Genomic DNA, 19,268 nt, shown 5'->3' on the forward strand with positions numbered 1-19,268 from the left:
CTATTCCAATTTCAAAGTTGGGTTTGGTGTGTGAATTTTATCTACTATTCATTCAAGAGTTTGTTTTGTTAAACTGGTATGGCACATGGGATACTCAATCAACCAACCAACAAGTATTTTTAGGTGTTTACCAAGTGTGATGCGCAAGATAAAATGAAATAGTCTCTGACGTTAAAGAGTTTGCATTCTATCAGGAGAAATGATATAAATACATATAAGTTCATACAAAATCAATACAAGGTAATTGGATAATAAGTAGGGTGATCAGGGAAGATCTCATGGCACTTGAACTAAGTTATGAAGAAAAGTAAGGAGCTAAAAAATAGAGGTAGAAAAGGAGTACATTCTAGTATGAGGAACAATCTACGCAAAAGCATGGCAATGGGAGATAAATTATCTTGTAGAGTAAAAACAAGACCAGTTTAGACAACTGTGCATGAAGGAGAGTCTTGTAGAATAATGCTGGAAAAGTAGGTTAAATCTTTGTGAATCAATCAGTCAGCAAGGATTTTATTAAGTTTTTTATCAAACACTATACTAGGTGCTAGGGATCTTTTTATTGTAGAATAAACAAACATAGTACCTGTCTCCAGGAATAAACTCATGGATATAAGTTCTGTAGAGTTCAATGTTTTCATGAACCCAAGTAGAAATGAGAAAGATAGTTGACTTCCTATAACTCTTTGCCAAACACTGTGGACACCTGACTAGGGTGTGCATACATTAATATGTGTGCTATAAATTTACTACTGTCTTGAATGAATTTTCCCCAAATTACAAGCAGAGCTTTTCCTGAAAGGTAAGAGGTAGAAAGGGGGCCAGGAGGTGACCAGGTGACGCAACTTGCAGTAGTAAAAAAATGAACTGATCAGAGTTCTATCTCTGATTCTCTGGTATTAATTAAATCTGAGCATCAAGTCCTTAATAATCCTGTTTCTATGTCACTGTTATACTGTGTTGTCGTCATTTTTAAATCAACACTCTTTCCTTTTTAGCAGCATCAATCACTCCAAATGCCTCTGATCATAGCATTATTTAGGTATACATGATCTAAAGAAGAGATACTCCATGACCCCCCATGCAAAGTTCAAAATTCATCATCATGAATACAACATAATATGCTGGGGAGGGAGGATGCTGGACCTTAAGTCAGAAGACATAGTACCTATGTGCCCATACGCAAGTCAATTCACTTTTTGGCCTTAGTTTACTCAACTGATCTCTAAGGATCTTTCCAGGAACAAACCTATGATCCTATGAATCCAATGTTTGCAGATGTACCAGGTCTGTCTGGGTAAGTCAATCTCAGAAAGCTGGGATCTCTGCTTCTATAGTACAACTCTCATCTATTTTGCATCATTCAGTTGAATGAATGCAGAGTTGTAGAAGGAAAAATCAGAACAAAACCAAGTATACAATGTATAATGTATATGTTTAAGGTATATTGTACTTATATATATGTATATATTCAAACTAACTTCCTTATTACATATTATATAGGTATATACTATATAATAAATATACTGTATATAGCATATATACAGGAAATATATATGTATATATAAATAGAAGTTGGAATATATAATGCATATAGTAAAATGAGTTCTTTTTGAATACTATACTCCTTAAATCTCTTTTCTCCTATTCCAAAGGTATTGCTTGTATGGGGGTGGAAAGAGTTTATTCTCAAGATGATTTTCAGACCACCTACAAAGGGATTAATTTCCTGGACAACAAATGATGACTTTTACAAGCAAAGTTCACTTTTTTAATACAAAGAAATCCATGGGGCACTGGTGACTTTGGGGATGGGATTGACTTTCTCTCTTTAGGATACACCCTGAAATCTCTATAGCTGCCTCCCATTTGGGGCAAAGAAAGTATATCTCTGAATTTTCCAGCATTACAGGACTGGAGAAGCTGCTGATGGCTGAACTGAGGATGAGAGAACCAGCCATGACTAAGGATGAGTTCAGTTTTCAAACATCCTAAACCTGGAGAAAATTTTTCAGGACATTTTTCAAGTCCCATCCATAAAATTTTCTATTGAATGACAGAACAGAGAAAACCTAATCAAGTTAACTCAGAGGATAATGTTTTGCTGCACTAAAGGGATGAAGAGATACTCTGCAAATTTCCCTTCTAGTTCATCCTGTATTATTTGGAAGTTTCTTAGGCTTGAGAGAACAGAATCAATCTTGAAAAAACCAGGACTGACTTTCAGGATCAGAAAGTGCTCTGTCTTTTTGGCTTCTTCTGATATTCGGTAATTCTGTCTCCAGCCTGAAACAATACCGAAATGCTAATAGAAAAGTCAGCCATCTCTGACTGCTTCAGCAGGATTGAAGTCTTTGAGCAGCAAACAGGCCTGAAAATGAGGAGATTGGTGTTAAGTGGAGCTTACCTAATTTACTATAGGCCCTTCTTATCCAGCACTGGCTGAACATTTTATGTTTCCACAAGGCTTTCTGACCCTTGCTCCTCCAATATCCCCATGAGGTAGATGATAATCTAGAGCTACTCTGCAGTTAAGCTGAGCAGAGGGGAGGAACTTCAGGACTTAGCCAGCATCACATAATGAATGAGTGATGGAGTCAGAACTAGAATTTAGGTTTTAATCCACTTAGCCCACTGTACTAATGGAAGCTCCCAGAAGAACTTTTTAAAAAGCTTCCGAAAGTAAGATCTATAGCCTGATATCACTTTTGTCAAGCTGAGGGTTTCCTTAGAAGTAAAATGGTAAATAAAACCTCTTCTCTTTAGGGATTAGTCTAACATAAGACCAAACAGGCTTGTCCTAAGTCATTGTTTTCTCTGTGAGCTAAAATTTCAATTATTAGTTCAATTTGGGGGCAGCTACATGAAAAGGTGGATGGAATGCCAGGTCTGGAGTAGGAAGACCCAAGTTTAAATCCAGGCTCAGACACTTACATTCCTGTTTGCCTTAGTTTCCACCTTTGTATAATGAGCCAGAGTAGGAAATGGCAAACCACTCCAGTTATCTTTGTAATAAAAAATGGGGGGGGCGGTTATGAAATATCAGACATGACTGAAATGACTGAACTACAATTTTTTAAAATTCAATTCTGTTCTAAGGGAGCCATAGGACTTCAAATCATTAAAGCTAGCACATTGCATCACACTTGGAGGTGCTTACTAAGTGTTTGATGGAGGATAAAAGAGAAAACAGGAAAGAAGGCAGGCAGGAAGGGAAGAAGGAAGAGAGGGAGGGAGAAAGGAAAGAGGGAAAGAAGGAAAGAGGGAAGGAAGGAAAGGAGGGAGAAAGGAAGGAGGGAGAAGGCCAGATATAGATAAGGATGATTGAAGATGGCTCTGGATAAGATAGGAGCTCTTGGCTTTTTTAGGCAAAGGAAGGAAGCAAGGAAGGAAGGAAGAAATGAAGGAAGGAAGAAAAAAAGGAGGGAAAGAAGGAAGGAGAGAAGGAAGGAAGGAAGGAGGGAGGGATGGAAGGAAGGAGGGAGAAGGAAGGAAGGAAGGAAGGAAGGAAGGAAGGAAGGAAGGAAGGAAGGAAGGAAGGAGGAAGGAAGGAAGGAAGGAAGGAAGGAAGGAAGGAAGAAAAGGCAGGAAGGAAAGGCAGGAAGGAAAGGCAAGGCTCTAAGTAGCCCTCATGTCAAGAAGATTCATCATTTACTCACTTGAGTTAGCCTTTCCAAAGGCAGATTCTGAACAAAAGCAGTGACTTTTACCTGGGCTCCATGCCTATTCATCATTTAGAACAAGGCCAAAGGTTCTGGCGGTTTTCAAAGACATAGCATTCTTCTTACTGCAATATTTGAATAACTAAAGAAACATTCGAAGTGCTGGGGGTTTGAGCCTGTAATTAGTCCATAGAGAAAGGACTTAACAATTATCTTTGTCTTGTTTAGCAAGTATTCCCTAAACAAGCTCTTGGTAAATTATTAATCAGCGATCTTGACACTGCAATAAACATCCATTTAATGAATTCTCTGATCCCTAAGTGATTAAAGGCAGAACTGTATGCATTAATCTAATCCATTTCAGAATCCTCCCTTCCATTGCTAACTAGCACCTGGGGGCATTAAAACTTAAACCAGATTTCACATCTAATTTTCTGCTCACCAATGGAGCTGTTTGGGCTCTACTTAACTGGGTAGTTAAGAAGGGCTGAGAACATAAAACTTAATCAATTTCTCTTTCTGTTAACTGCCAGATCTCACTTTTTAGCTTTCATGCTCTGAGCTTGAGAGCTAGCATTTTCTCTTTCCCCAGGGAAAGTTTATATTTCAAAGAAAGTTTTCTCCCCGAATGGGGAAACATTCTCCCTGGCATATTAAAGTGCTGTATTACCATTTGTATTGGTTTTGCAGAAAAATATGTATTTTAAACTTACAGTTGAACTTAATTGTAGATGATCAATATGTTTTCACAATTGTGCAATTATCAAGTCCTACCAAGATGACTGTATTTTTTATATCATTGTTTGTTTAATTAGAGGCAGAAGGCCTGTCTATACTTAATAAAGTTCTCGACTAGAACTCAAAATCTTGGATTTGAACCCCTCCACCTATACTCACCACTGAATGACACTGGGCAAGTCACTTACATTCTGCGAGCCTCAGTTTCCTTATCCTTACATACTCATAGCTCTAGAATTTACCTCATAAGAATATTGTGAAGTTTTAAATGCGATATAAAGCAGCCAGGTAGCACAATGGATAGAGTACAAGCCAGCAGTCAGGACCTGAGTTAAAAATTATCTCAGACACTTACGAGTAATGTGACTTGGGCAAATTGTTTAATCTCTTTTGCCTCAGTTTCTCATCTGTAAAATGTAAATGTGAAATGTAAAAATCTGTAAAAACCCAGGGTGGTTATGAGGACAAAATGAAATGATAATTGTAAAGCACGTAGCACAGTGCCTAGCATATAGGAAACACTATAAAAATTAGCTATAATTGTAAATAACAGTAAGATTTTAAATGAGGCTTTGTAAATTGTAAAGAACTTTGTATTTTTCAGTCATTCTCATGTCAAATTACCCTTATTCTTTATAGATCTTATCAGATTTATATATGAGTGTAATATTATGCAAAACTAGATGTATCTATGAAGCCAAATAATTAACCTTCCACCTCTCAGGTTGAAGAATTACCCCTGGCATCATCATATCCAAAGTACAGTAGATTAAAAAAAAAAAAAAAACACTAAATTTTGAACTTCCTTCAGTTCTTATAAATCAAATACTACCTCTTTCTGAGTCCAAAATAACTTTTCAATCTGTATTCTTGACATGGACAGACAATAAGGCAAAAACATTGGCCTAAGCATTGGGAGAAATCACCATTTCTGATGATGTTATGGTAAAAACACCATTGCAAATCTTCGATCTCTACCTCTAGTTTCCTAACCTTAACATGGGAATCCAAGGTGAATTTTCCATTTTGCTAGAGGACTCCTATGAAGATGAATGAGCTCGTAGTTTTAGGTACTTTGGATGAAGAGTTATTTGTCATTAAAACCATTCCACTTATTGAAAGGAGACTGGAAAAGAACCTTAAGCATTCTGATCCTTTCTGGATTTGCCCAATCAATGTTCACAAGATGTTGTTATGCTCCCACTGTGTACACCAGACATAAAATCATGAAATGCCAAACTTTAAGTTCAGTACAATGAGCCCTGAAATCTTCCTTCTCCATGTGTGACAAAGGCCCGACTTCAGAACCTCACCCACTTCACATTTGTACTTTTATAACATTTCTTTCCCATAACAGTTGATTTGCATCCCTCTCCCCCACAGGACTTTCCCCATTTCCCAAAGCTAACACATAAAATGGCAAAATTTCCATCCTAGCTCTTCTTTTCTTGTTTGGAATTTTTATCTCTCAGATGAAATTTGATGAAGCTAAATTCTCCTCACAGTTTCAGAAACTAAGAAGTATCCCAAAACTTCAAAGACTCTTCATCTGAGAGCAGAGGAAACAAACCATGAAGAGAAAAAGGGAGCTTGTCAAGATCTTGATTACTCCAGATCAGAGAAAGAGCTGACAACTTTTGAGAATCTGAGATGCTTTTTTTTTCTATACTCAGTCCAGAGACGGGAATGACTGCAGCACACTACAACATAAAGAATACATGACCTGATAAAGACTACTTTTTCCTTTATCTTTCTGCCTCTAAGATGACCATGGAACATCTGGCTTCTGGGAAGTCAGCATGTGATTTTGTTCATTGTAGTTTCCATCAGTCTAAGTGTCTGCATTGAATCACGTATCATGGCCATTTCATTTAGATCAAATTTATGTGTAGAGCAGTTCGATGGATTGATGGCCTTGGGATGGAAGTAATGAGCTAAGTAATTCCTTTGTACAGCCCACCTTTGTGAAAACCTGGGGAGCTATAGTGGGTGACCTTCTTTTGTGTCTCCCTCCCTTCCTCCCTGACTTAAAAGTCTCTGACCATGGTACCAAGTTCTCTAACCAATCAATGAATGTTTCTGCCCATTCCAGAAATCAACTTTATTCCCTGCTGAATATTCTGCTTTAGCTGCTGTTTTTGCTTTATTCCCATTGCCAACAGGATGCTTTACCCTGAAACATAATAGAAGCTAATGAGCAAAGAACTCTTGCTTTTTTATTCAGGTGAGAACCCTCTCCACTTCCACCTTACAGATTGGCTGACCTATTGTTGCTACTGCTGCTGCTGGGAAAGCTAGTGTATGTTGGGATTATCAGCAGTCCCTATGTGCATTTGGAGATTTACTTCCTCCCCCCCATTTTAGGTTTAGTTATCTTTTTTGGGTTGGACAGGGTATGAATCTTCAACTGGATGAATTTCAGCAGATTTAACTTGAATCTATCCGTTTTTGACCCATTCTTTAATTTCTCTGATAATAAAATATGAAAGAATTTAAGGATAAGAAAGATTGGAGATGTTCAACCTTCAAGCTGAATGAGCTTACCTTCTATCCTAATAAAACTTCCCTTAGTCTCAAAGCTAATGTCAGGATCAAGAAGAAAGTTCTTTAATTGTCTTATCAGAGACTTGAGATTCTCAGTCTTCTCAAATATGAATTTCATCTGGATTTGACTTCTCTAAAATATTAAGGAAAAAGTTCAACAATTTTTCTCTGCACATTTGTACCAGTGGACACATAATACTTGGATCCTATTCCAACAATATACTGAGCCAGATGATGAAATAACCCCATATGAGAGCAGCACCTTGACATTCTGGAATTTCCCCCCAAGTCTCTTATATAGAAGTCATGCTCTTTGTATGGTGCCATAAGTCCAGGTGTATAGAGCAAAGTGTAGCTCCTTCAAACCAAACATAACCATTCACTCCAATGATACCCTTTGAATAAATGTGAGGGCTTATAACAATCAATCCATGATACCATAACAAAGGGAAATGAACATTTCCTTATCCTCTTCAGCCTGGCAGGGAGAAGATGGATAAGATATTCATCAGTCACAATGTGTCTGGCCCATACTAAACTCTTTGGATATTCTCAGCTTTGGAGGTCAAATTCAGGGGATGGGGGAAGGAATTTTTGAGTTATTGTGGGGTATCAAGGCTAAAAAGGACAATTCCAGATTATTCAGTTCTTACAGACCTTTGTCCTTGACACTATAATTTATCCAGAATCACTGGGTAAATTAATCATTTTAACCTACCTGTCTGAATAAATAAGAAAAAAATTGTTGGTGACATCATCTGAATATCAGAAGAAGAGTGGAAGTGTCTATTAGAAGCAGAAGAGGGAGATGGGAATTTGGCAATATAACATCCTGGAGCTCATCAATGACCATACTTACTGAATAAAACTGACAGCTATGTGGCAAAGCAGATAGAGCACCAGGCTTGAATTCAGGAAAATGTGAATTCAAATTCATCCTCAGGGCACTTTTGTATAACTGAGCAAGTCACTTAACTCTGCCTCAATTTCCTCATACAAAATGAACTGAAGAAGAAAATGGCAAACCACCCTAATATCTTTGCCAAGAAAACCCCAAATGCAGTGATGAAGTATTGGATACAACTGAAAACAACTGAATAATAAGACTGGAAAAACTAGTTGCGCAATCATTCAAGATGAACTGACAAGTACCCAATAAGCACAAAGCTTCTAGCTCTCCAGACTACCATTAAAGTTGTCTCTCAGTTGAAAAATCATCTTCTGGAATACTGAGTCTAAAGTAAACTAATCTTGGAAGATAAGTAGGAAGTCAAGTCATTTTACCTTACTGTGCTTCCACAAAAATCCCCTATAAATTTGGTGGCAATAGTCTTAGGAAGTACCCTAGAGCTTCAAGAAGAGTTCACTAAAAATAAGAAGATAATTGCAGCATAGGAATGCATTTTCTTTTATGTGAATGCCTTCTGCTAACATGCACTACATTCCCTCAGTGGACCACTCATCAGTTCTTAAAATATCATTTTTTTTTTTACTCTTCATCACTTCTTTTTAATTAAAAATTGGTCTAGAACTCCAGGATGAGTAGATCTCTGGAAACACCAAAGACTTTTATGGTCTAATGAGAAATGGAATATGATGACTAGTTTTCAAGAGCCTTTCTTGAGTGTGGAGTGTGGAGTAGATCACCTAGACCCTTAGTGAGCCCTTTCTGGAAGCCAGATCCATTGCCTAAGGCAATATTAGGAAGATGCAACCTCTTAGAGGAACTTTACCGTTAATCTCATGCAAATCATTTGGTATTATGGCAATACAACCGGCAAAAAACTATGAAACCTGACACTCTCCCCACCTGACACATCCTCCTTCTCCTGCCACCAGGATAACATCTGTCTTCAGTTTCTTGGGACGGCATTTAAAGCTTCAGTAGGAATAGCAGCAGCAGCAGCAGCAGCAACAGTACTCAGGGCACCATACCAATCCCCCTCCAGTCCTCTCCACAAACAGCAGGTCTTCCCTGGACCAGTGGAGCGACGGGCCATCCTCACCCTGGAGTTGTCTGCCAGAGGTCCTAATGGCAGCCCTTCGTTTCTTACAGACATTGATGAATGCCTCTCAAACCCCTGTCTGAATGGAGGTACCTGCATGGATGGCATCGACTCTTTCACATGCTTATGCCTTCCCAGCTACGGAGGGGACCTGTGTAAGATCGGTACGGCCACCCCAGCTTCAGCTAATGTAACTAACCACCGTATCCATGTGTCCTTCCTTTCTCTTCACCTCCCCAACTCTTCCCTTTTTATTTCCTGAGACTTTCCAGTCTCGCTTCTAACTCTAAGCAACAGCCTGTCCATTGAGGAAGAGCCTTATTTTCAGGTATATGGTGCTGTGACCCATCACACCAGCCAAGCCATTGTTTTTGAGGAGGTGACTGAGATGTCTTGCTGCACAACTAGAAATTCCCCTTTTGGATGTTGGCAAATATGAATGCAGAACAGGATGTATGGGCCAAAGTGCAACCTTGGAATCTGGGTCTGTGTGGGATCTCTGGAGCACTAATCCTCCCCTGGACTTCCAACCCACTCTGCTCTCCTAAAACTCATCAGGACAGGAATGAATCCAGCTGCAGGGAGTTGCTAATTTCATGAGTTTGTCTTGAAGGAAGTTGTGGGGTGGCAAGATTTGGCTTTCTCCCTGGTGACCCTGTATCTTCCTGGATGGAAATACTGACCATAATGACATTGATCCCTCTTGATCACCATGTCACCAAGGCTGAGCTGCCTCTCTCTTCTCTCAAGAAAAAAATAAACAAACAGATTTGCCATCTTGGAGTCTTCTGGTTTCTCAAGCATGGGCAGGGAATGAGAGTTATGCATGAACGAGGATAGCAGCATGATTCCTCCATCTCTGTAACTTTGGGTGGCAATAGCAACGGGCATTGCATTTGTCACTCAGCTTCTTTTTCTCCTTAGCCATCTTTCCTCTAATAGAAGTGGATTTGGAAGCTCATGGAAAGAGAGAAATTGACTTGTCAGAAAAGAGTCTGGTTTTAGATGAATACAGGCTAGGTTTCTTCTCCTAGGGCTAACATATCAAATGCTAAGTAACACTCATAGACCCTTCCAGGATTCTGACTGAGACCACCTATTTGGCTCATCTTCAGTGCCTTCCAATCTGTTTTCTCTAACTGGAAGCATCATAGATTTCCTGGATCTCAGAAGCGGCTCATCTTGAAAAGAGCAGATCCTTGAGACCTCACAGCAGTATCCTATGGAGAGCTGTGGAAGCATGTTAGTTGCATAGACTATTTTGTTTGACTGTGGCAGCAGCTATTGAGAGAGAGTATCAGAAACCTCCAAGAACTCAGCTGAGACCCATTTAAGTCCCAAGATAGAAATTCCTTGTCCCATTGTATGGATATAGTATTGGGGAAGGAATGGGATGGGGGACGTGCAATAACTACAACCTATGGCCCATGACACTTCCATGTAAAAGAACAGAATTCACAATGGAGTATAATACTTCTGGAAGGAATGCCTCATCCTTCCCCTAACTCTAGGATCCCAAGAAGTTGGTACATGGAATCTCACTCGAGATGGGAAACAAGGGCTTCAAGGATCTTCTCCCCAAGATTCCTTGGGTAATCACAACATCCCCAAGGGAAGAACAGCAAAATGGAAGAGGGAGAGCATTCTGCAATATACCACAAAGACAATAGTTTTGACCATGGAGATGAAAGGGAGGTGAAATCTTTCAGAATGAGGATAGGAAAATGACAATTTCCAAACAAAAATAGCATATAGGTTATCCAGATAAAGTTCAATTGCTCTTCTTGGATATGGGCATCGTAGATCAAATCCCTCTAAGACTTTTGCTCTATCTTGACTTTGCTGTCTTCAATATAAACATATTAACAAATCCTCTCAGTTTAAATCGCATTACTTCTCAGACCTAACTTGAGATTCCTCTTCTGGTTGCCCTGCTTCTCAGCCTTTGAAAGAGCCTCCTTCATAGATTCTTCTCTCCATCTCTCCCTTAGATATTGCTCCTTCTTGCTTTGCTTCACTAGTTTTGACTTTGAGCATCACCTCCTAACCTGGGTGGAAAGTGATGGGTCAAGATGGCCAGTTCTCCAGGATCCAGCCAAACATCTTGGGGGAGTGGAATTGATATCACCATAATCCTTGCTCTGGTTATCTCCTCAACATCTCATTTTGTCTCATGGAAAAAATGTGGGCAGCAGTAATGGGAGGAATGAAGAGAGCAGCATAAATGTGATGGACAGACCACTGGACAAAACAGGAATGAGGAGAATTGGATGAAGTACCAGATCTGATACTATCTATGTGACTTGGGCAAGTCACTTCACCTCTGTCTCAATTTTCCCCTCTGTAAAATAAAGAACGTAAGGTCCTTTCCAGCTCTAAAACTTTCCTATTCTTATTAACACTTCACACTTCCTTTCTAGACATACTAATGCTCACAGAACAGAGTGCTTACACCTCTCCTCTTGCCTTCAAATGTGCCCCTAGCCATAATATCCGTATTTGATTTTTTAGTTCTCCAGCTATCACTTTTTTCTGTTTTCTGCTTCCTCAACAGGGCAATCAGACCTTAGCCCACAAAAGTGGGAATCCAAAGAAGTAAACTTGCATACACACTAGAAGAAGAAATTCTACTACTCCTAAACCAGCATCCTCATGACTCAACTATTTCAATTGAGAGGCTATTGAGGGTTAAATAAGAAATTTGTATAGGAAATACAAATAACAATAACAATCAAATCTCCATGGCAGATATCCCCTTAAATTCATGACTTTCCCTAGATCCCATAATTTTCTATAAACCTCTGTTCCTTTGTATTCCATAAGAGTTCAGTCTCTGACCATAGGATTAGTCAATGAATCAATCCTCACTCCATATCTCCTGAAACTGGGAAAAAGGCCCAAGAGCCAACTGCCCTCACTTTGGTGTGACTTTCATATAACATGCAGGTGGTAGGTCCAAAGGCTGAGCCTATTATGGAACAAGTTTTTCCAAAGCTCCAACTCCTACCTTTTCATGAGCTTGAATTATTTCATTTTTGCTTGGGTATCTATTTCATTATTTGCTAGAAAGATAGATCCAGCTCTATAACAAATGTCCCACACTATTTATCCCTCTATTGTCTTCAGTCCTTTGCCCCTACCAACTTTTATGTGCCTCCCCATGACTATGATAACTTCTGGCCTCTCTAAACTACTTTATCTTCTCCATCTGACTTCTAGCCTTTTCTCTCTCACTTCTCTACTTTTTAAGTTAAAATTTGTTTTTGTTGAGAAATAGGTAACGTTGGGAAGAGAATGTCCATCCTCTAGAACAGCAGTGTCAAATAGAGATATTGCATAAGGATCTCTGTGGGTCATATGTTGACTTAGTTTTAAAATGTGATGTTAGCTATGTTTCATTGTATTTTTATTTACTTTGCTAAATATTTCCCAAGTACACTTTAATTTAATGCAAGCTTCATTCAGGAATGGGCTGCAGGCCATGCATTTGACACCTCTCCTCTAGACCTTGTCTCCAATAGACAAGATATTTCTGGGTCACTGGCAGGGATGCAGAGTCGCTAGAATCTCCTAGCCAGATCTCTGAGATTCCTGTGAGCAGGGCCCAGTCTCTTCTTGCTTAAGGCCTGAGCCTCTCCCCTCACTTGTACACCTGGTACTTGAGGTAGCTTGATCAAGACCAGGGTCTCTGATAAACCTTTGAATGTCCCTTCATGTCCTTGATGTTTATTTCAGACCAGGAGATTTGCGAAGAGGGCTGGACCAAATTCCAAGGACACTGTTACCGGCACTTTCCTGACCGGGAAACCTGGGTAGATGCAGAGAGCCAGTGCCGACAGCACCAGTCTCACCTGAGCAGCATTGTCACACCTGAAGAACAGGAGTTTGTCAACAGTGAGTGCAAAAGGGCCCACCAAGGTTAAGGAGAGCAAGTTAAGGAGAGCAAGCACAGAGAACTGCATCATAGGAGCAGAGTCTGACTAGTGAAGTCGAAAAATTATGGGTGAAGATACATCAAGTTCCAAAAACTAAAGTATTCTCTCAAAAATAGGTAGTGTGCTCCTATCCAACAACTCAGTCAAGACTTCTGAGTCAGATCACCTTTGTTTCATCTAGGACAACTTCCTGTAATATTAAAGTATCCCTGAAACAGTAAAGATCACTCACATGCATTTTACCAACTTGTGCCATTATTAGACAGTTATTTAATACCACCTGAGTGTCTAAGCATTCAGGCCTAGCCTCTTAGATGTGTCCCCTAGGACCAAGTTCATAAGGACTCAAAAATATGAGGTAACTGACTCCTCATTACACTTTTTCCATATCTCCATCTTCTCAGATTATGTTCATTATTTTTTTAAATCAAGCTCCCTTTGTGTGTCATGCTCTTTTTACTTTTCTCTTCAGACAATGCCCAAGACTACCAATGGATTGGACTCAATGACAGAACTATTGAGGGTGATTTCCGTTGGTCAGATGGACATCCCTTGGTGAGTTAGTTATGCCATGACCCTCATGGAAAAAAAAGAGAGGGGCTTGGGATAAAAATAACAAGAATTCACATTTAATGTAGTTTCCCTCATTATAATCTCTGTGAGGGCAAGAACTAGTTTTTGCTATTTCTTTGAATCCCGTTAATATATATTAAAATATATTAAATATTTAATAAATGCTTATTGATTTATTAGTTAAACAGCTGGGGTAAAGATTCAACTTTGGGGAAAGAATCATAGGAAAGGAAAGAGAGATTTATTTAGAGATCACTTATGTTATATACTTATGCTTATTTGGGCATTTGGGTAGAAATAGAAGCCTAATAAAGATTGCCTACCCTCAAGAAGCTGATCATCTAGTCAGAAAAAATAGTTTATGAAACAATACAAGTGCCAAGTAAGTGATAGAGATAAAAATTAATATGGCTTGAAAGAGAGTTGATCGTTGCTGGTTGAAATGATTGTTGAAGGTTTCATAAAGTAGAAGAACGTGAGCTAAGATTTCTAAGACAGGTATCAAAAAAGGGGAATTTGTTCTTTACTGAAAGAAAATTCCATAGTCTTCTTTGGGGGATTTTCTTATGGGTTCTTATCCATCTTTCTAATAAACATTCAAGCTAAACTGGAAAAATCAGATCACTTAATTTCCTTCAAAAGAGAGAAAATGACATGTCTCATCAGCAAATTCTGTGAACTTTTACTGAATGTTTTGAGACTGTAATGGTGGAAGTTCAAATCAAGGAAGAGCATTCTCCTGGGTACAAGGGACAATGCTGCCATGCTCTAAGCAGCCTCTGCTGTCATGAAAAACTAAATTTCACTTCATGAGAAGCAAGATGTAAAACATTTGGAGATGGGAGATAGAGTAAAGCCTAAGATGGAGCACAGATAGAAACAACAGGTCCATTCTCCTTCTTGCCCCCTTCTCACTTTCTGTTCCATATCCTGTCCTCAGCAATTTGAGAACTGGAGACCCAACCAACCAGACAACTTCTTTGCCACTGGAGAAGATTGCGTAGTAATGATCTGGCATGAGAAGGGTGAATGGAATGATGTCCCTTGCAATTATCACCTGCCATTCACTTGTAAAAAGGGCACAGGTAAGCTAAGACCATTGCCACAAAAAGCACTAGGAGACTTTTAGGATCTACAACACTGGTTCTGGAGTCAAAGACTGAGAGACTTAATATTTGTGTGACCTTAAACATGTCATAGCATCCTTGAGCCTCATTTTTCTCACCTATAAAATAAGAGAGTTGCACTCAATGGCCTCTATAATCCCTTTAGTTCTAAACTTTTGATCTATAATCCCATCCACTTCCCAGGTGTGATTTTGCCCCATTGGAATGGACCAAGATGATTCAAAGAATGGGAAATTGAGTGAGAGGGAGGAGGAGGAGGAGGAAGTAGTGGAGGAGGAAAAGGAACAGAGACAGAGACAGATAGAGACACAGAAATACAGAGAGAGATTTATAGATATAGATAATATAGCTACTATGGATCTCTATCTATCCATCTGTATTCCATTGACCTGAGAGACAAGAGACCTTGGAGTCAAGTTTGCCCCAAACTTGCTTTGTCACCTTGGGCAAATGCCTGACTTTTCTGGGACCCAGATTCCATGTATGTAAACTAGGAGAGTCAACATGGTACAACCAAAAAAGCTTAAGATTCTGAATTCAGTGGACTTTGGTTCAAATCTCACATCTGATGCTTATTACTTATGTGATTTTATATAAATCACTTAATATCTCTGGGCCTCAGTTTCCTTATTTGTAACATATAGGAATTTAACTATATGGCTGCTGAGTTCCCTCCAGCTCTATATCTGTGATCTTCTGGCTATAATTTGAAAAAGGAGAAGCCCATGAGCATTTATTCATACTCTCCTAAATTCCAGAGGAATTCAGATAAAAATTACACAATAAGGGATTGGTTTGTTCAGACCCTCAGCTGCCAGGAACTCATTCTGTTCTGTTCCCAGAGTTAAGCCCTTCTTTGCATTGAACCAGATGCTGAAATAAGATCCCTTTTTAAAACGACCTTCCAAGTGAAGTGTTATCTCAGAGTCTACTTATAGAAGAACACTTCTGAGGGAAATATTGGCCTGCTTAGACCAAATCAAGAAATATTTTCTGTTTCACCTACTCTGTGCCTAGCACTATCTAGCAAGAGTTCTGTGATGGGAAGAGGCAGAAAATCTGGACTTTGATCTTGAGCTTTTTATAAACAAGAGATTAGAACATTATAGCCAAGGAATTATACAATATTATATAAAGTAGCATGTGACAGACTAGATAGTTGTTGATGATGTTACAAAAATTCCGAGGAGAGAAAGATCAATGTGGGATAAGGTCAGAAAGAACTTCAGGGAGGAGTTGGGATTTGAACTAAGCCTGATGAAAATAGACTAGGAATGAGCAAAGAGAAGATTCCAAAGGAAGATATATCAGATGAAAGAGATAGAGTGAGCAAAGCCCCAAAGCCAACAATGACTTACACAAGAAGAATCAATCATAAAAGATTGGGCTGATAGAGCTGGAAGGGGTCTAAGGGTTCACATAGTCCAGATCTCATTTTACAAATAAGGAAAATAAGGCCTAATTGAGTGGCTTGCCTTGTGTCCCATAAATAGTATGTTCCTTTGATTTGTATTCTATCATGTTGTCCTGCTTTCCTTTATCTATCTCATCTCAGAAATGTCTGCATTTTGATACAATGCAAGATTAATCTCATTAACTAGAGATCTACTTGGAAATCCCAAGTCCTTTCAAAAAGATCTTTGCTCAATTTGTAGAAATAAGAGCCATTCCTCAACTGATATATATTCAAAGAATGTGAAGGGGAAGTTTTCAGATGAAGTAATCAAAATTATCCATAGTCATATAAAAATTGCTCTAAATCACTATTGAGCAGAGAAATGCAAATTAAAACCACTCTGAGTTACTACCTCACATCTATCAGACTGGCTAATATGAAAAGGGAAATGATGAATGTTGAAGGAAATGTAGGGAAAATGAGACACCAATGCACTGTTGCCGAAGTTATATAATTATTCAACCATTCTGTAAAACCACTTGGGAGCTATATATGCCCAAAGAGCAATAAAATCATGCATGCCTTTTGATCCAGCTAGGTCTGTATCCCAAAGACACAAAAAATAAAAAGGAAAAGGACTTATATATACAAAAACTATTTGTGGAAAGCTTTTATGTGGTGACAAAGAATTGAAAATTGAGGGGATGGCATTATTTGAGGAATGGCTGGACAAGTTGTTATATATGGTTGTGATGGAATACTATTGTATGACAAGCAGGATGCTTTCAGAAAAATCTGGAAAGACTTACATGAACTGATGCAAAATAAATTGAGCAGAATTAGGTGAACATTCTATATAGTAACAGTGATTTTGTGTGATGATCAACTGATCTGAATGACTCAGCTTTTCTTAGTATTACAATGATCCAGGACAATTCTGAAAGACTTATGATGAAAAATGCTATTTATCTCAGGAGAAAAAACAATGGAGTCTGGATGCAGAACTTTTTCTTTATTTTTCTTGCGTGGTTGGTTTTTTTAAAAAAATCTATTTCTTTCACAATATGACTAACATGGAAATATATTTTGCATTATTGTACATATGCAACCTATATCAAATACCTTGTCTGTTCAATTAGAGGAGCAGGGAACTGAAGGAGAAAATTTGGAACTCAAAAAAATTTTTAAAACAAATATTAAAAATTATTTTACATGTAAATTTAGGAAAAAATATAATATTTAATTAAAAATTATATAACTTTGCTTCACCATACATTTTCAATCTTACAGTAGCTTGTGGAGACCCTCCTGCAGTCGAACATGCTAGGACCCTTGGACAGAAAAAGGACCGATATGAAATTAATTCACTGGTCCGGTACCAGTGCAATGAGGGCTTTGTTCAGCGCCATGTGCCCACAATCCGATGCCTACCTAGTGGACACTGGGAAGAGCCACAGATAGCCTGCATAGACTGTAAGTACTGGTTGTTTCTGTTCACCCAACTCTTCCTTCTTCTCCCAAGCTAGCCAGGGAGGGTCTGATTAATGGATTAAACATAGAAAGCTAAGCGTTTCAGCATAAGACATATTTCCTCCTTATCCTTCCAGAATTTCTGGAATTTTACTCTTGAAAATGCTCCAGTTCCTACTTAGAAAAAAAAATGGGGTTGGGGGGTCATAGATATAATCATAGAATTAGAGCCAGAAGGGATCTAGATCATCTAGGCTAATACCCCCATTTAATAGATAAGTAAACTGAGGCCCAGAAAAAATTAATAACTTTGGCAGAGCCAGGATTGGAATCCAGATCCAATTTCAGTATTCTTCCCATTACCGATATGGGGTGCTAGAGAAGTTTCTTGGAATCCCAGTTGCCTTCTTTGACCCCAGGACCTGATAGGTCCATAAAGCTGAACAGAATCCAATTGAGAATATAGTATCTATATGTTTATAGTGAAAAATATATAAAACAAAAGATGAAGAAGAGATTTTTTTTACTCCTCTGTTACCTATGGCTGAGACCTGATTGGTCTGGTAGGTTTGGGGGAAAATGCAAAATCCAGAAGCTGAGTAGAAGCGAGGACCAAGGCAAGTGAAGTTGATGAAGAGAACCAGATTAGAATGGACTCAACCCTGTTCTCCCTTCCCTGAGTAATCAGTATGTTTCTCCTTCCATCTTACAGCTAGCACCTATAAGCAACGACTACAAAGACGGAACTCTCAGCCCCAGCGGAGCAACGTCCACAGTACAGCCCACTAGATAGTAAATTCCCCCCAGAGAGCCAAAAAGGACAGAATGAGCCGACAGACCTTACAGAACTGACACTATTTCATGGAGTCATTGTCACCTTCTTTTTGCTTTCTGTCATATAAGGAATTACATTAAAAAGAAAAAAACCCACATCATGTATATACCCATCCCCCAAAAATCATCCCCCAAAATATTTTTTTTTCTTTTTGCAAATCACTAAAGCAAAAAACTAGATTCCAGCCACATTTTTCCCCCACAGTCTGAGTTTAGGTACTTTTCTTCAATTTCATGTTGTGCCTATTTCAGGGACCAGGGCAGGGACGGGGGGAGGAGGGAATATGGGGAGGGGGTTAAGTTAAATAAAGAAGATTATTTTTTGTTTCCTGATTTTATCCAAGAACAATGTAATTATTTGTTATTTAATCTCCAAGAAGGGCTAGCAGAGGGAGAGGGAGAGTGGGATCGTGTGAATGTTCCAAAGAGACAGAAGACTTGGAGAATGCTGTACTAGTGAACTATAGTTGAATGTATCAGAAGTGAAGGAGATAGAAGGGGTAGGGTGTCTGTGATAAAGGCAGGAGTCAGAGGGGAGGGGGGAAGAGGAAGGAAGGTTCATGAGGAAAGCAAGACGAAAGAGAGATATAGAGGAGAAGCTCAAAGGAGGATGGGTTCTGGGGCTGGTTCCACTCTGATTAATCAGCTTCTCTGGCTTCCTCTCACCACCAATTTGCCATCACAGCCAGTGTCACAGCAGGGCTGGGGGGCACTCCTGATCCAAGTTCTAGCATCACCCCCCCCGGGACCGTGCAGGCCACCATGGTTCCGTGCACCTATTTATATTTTTGAAAACTGATGATGATAATAAAAAAAATTGGAAGAGTCCTATTTTTTTTTTCCTTATAATTCAAGGGATGGCGCCGGAGGACTAAAGGCTTATTGAAAGGACTTCTGGGGAAATGGAAAGGTTTTTTGGTTAACTCCCAAAAGGATAAAAATCCTTTGTATTTAAAGAAGATGTGGAATTAGTTGTCTCTACAGCA

General features: G+C 39.0%; 1 protein-coding gene across 1 annotated transcript in view; it reads left to right on the forward strand.

Annotated features, from left to right (window-relative positions):
* The window catches only part of ACAN (aggrecan), an 89,160-nt gene extending 69,988 nt beyond the window's left edge, over positions 1–19,172 (forward strand). The window contains exons 15-20 of the mRNA XM_031955572.1: positions 8,998–9,111; positions 12,683–12,841; positions 13,355–13,437; positions 14,396–14,540; positions 17,269–17,451; positions 18,161–19,172. Coding sequence (XP_031811432.1) covers positions 8,998–9,111; positions 12,683–12,841; positions 13,355–13,437; positions 14,396–14,540; positions 17,269–17,451; positions 18,161–18,237 — 761 coding nt within the window. The 3' untranslated portion in view covers positions 18,238–19,172. The remainder of the gene's footprint in view (positions 1–8,997; positions 9,112–12,682; positions 12,842–13,354; positions 13,438–14,395; positions 14,541–17,268; positions 17,452–18,160) is intronic.
* The last annotated feature ends 96 nt before the right edge of the window (positions 19,173–19,268 follow it).

This window comes from Sarcophilus harrisii, chromosome 2, assembly GCF_902635505.1.
Source record: "Sarcophilus harrisii chromosome 2, mSarHar1.11, whole genome shotgun sequence".
NCBI lineage: Eukaryota > Metazoa > Chordata > Mammalia > Dasyuromorphia > Dasyuridae > Sarcophilus > Sarcophilus harrisii.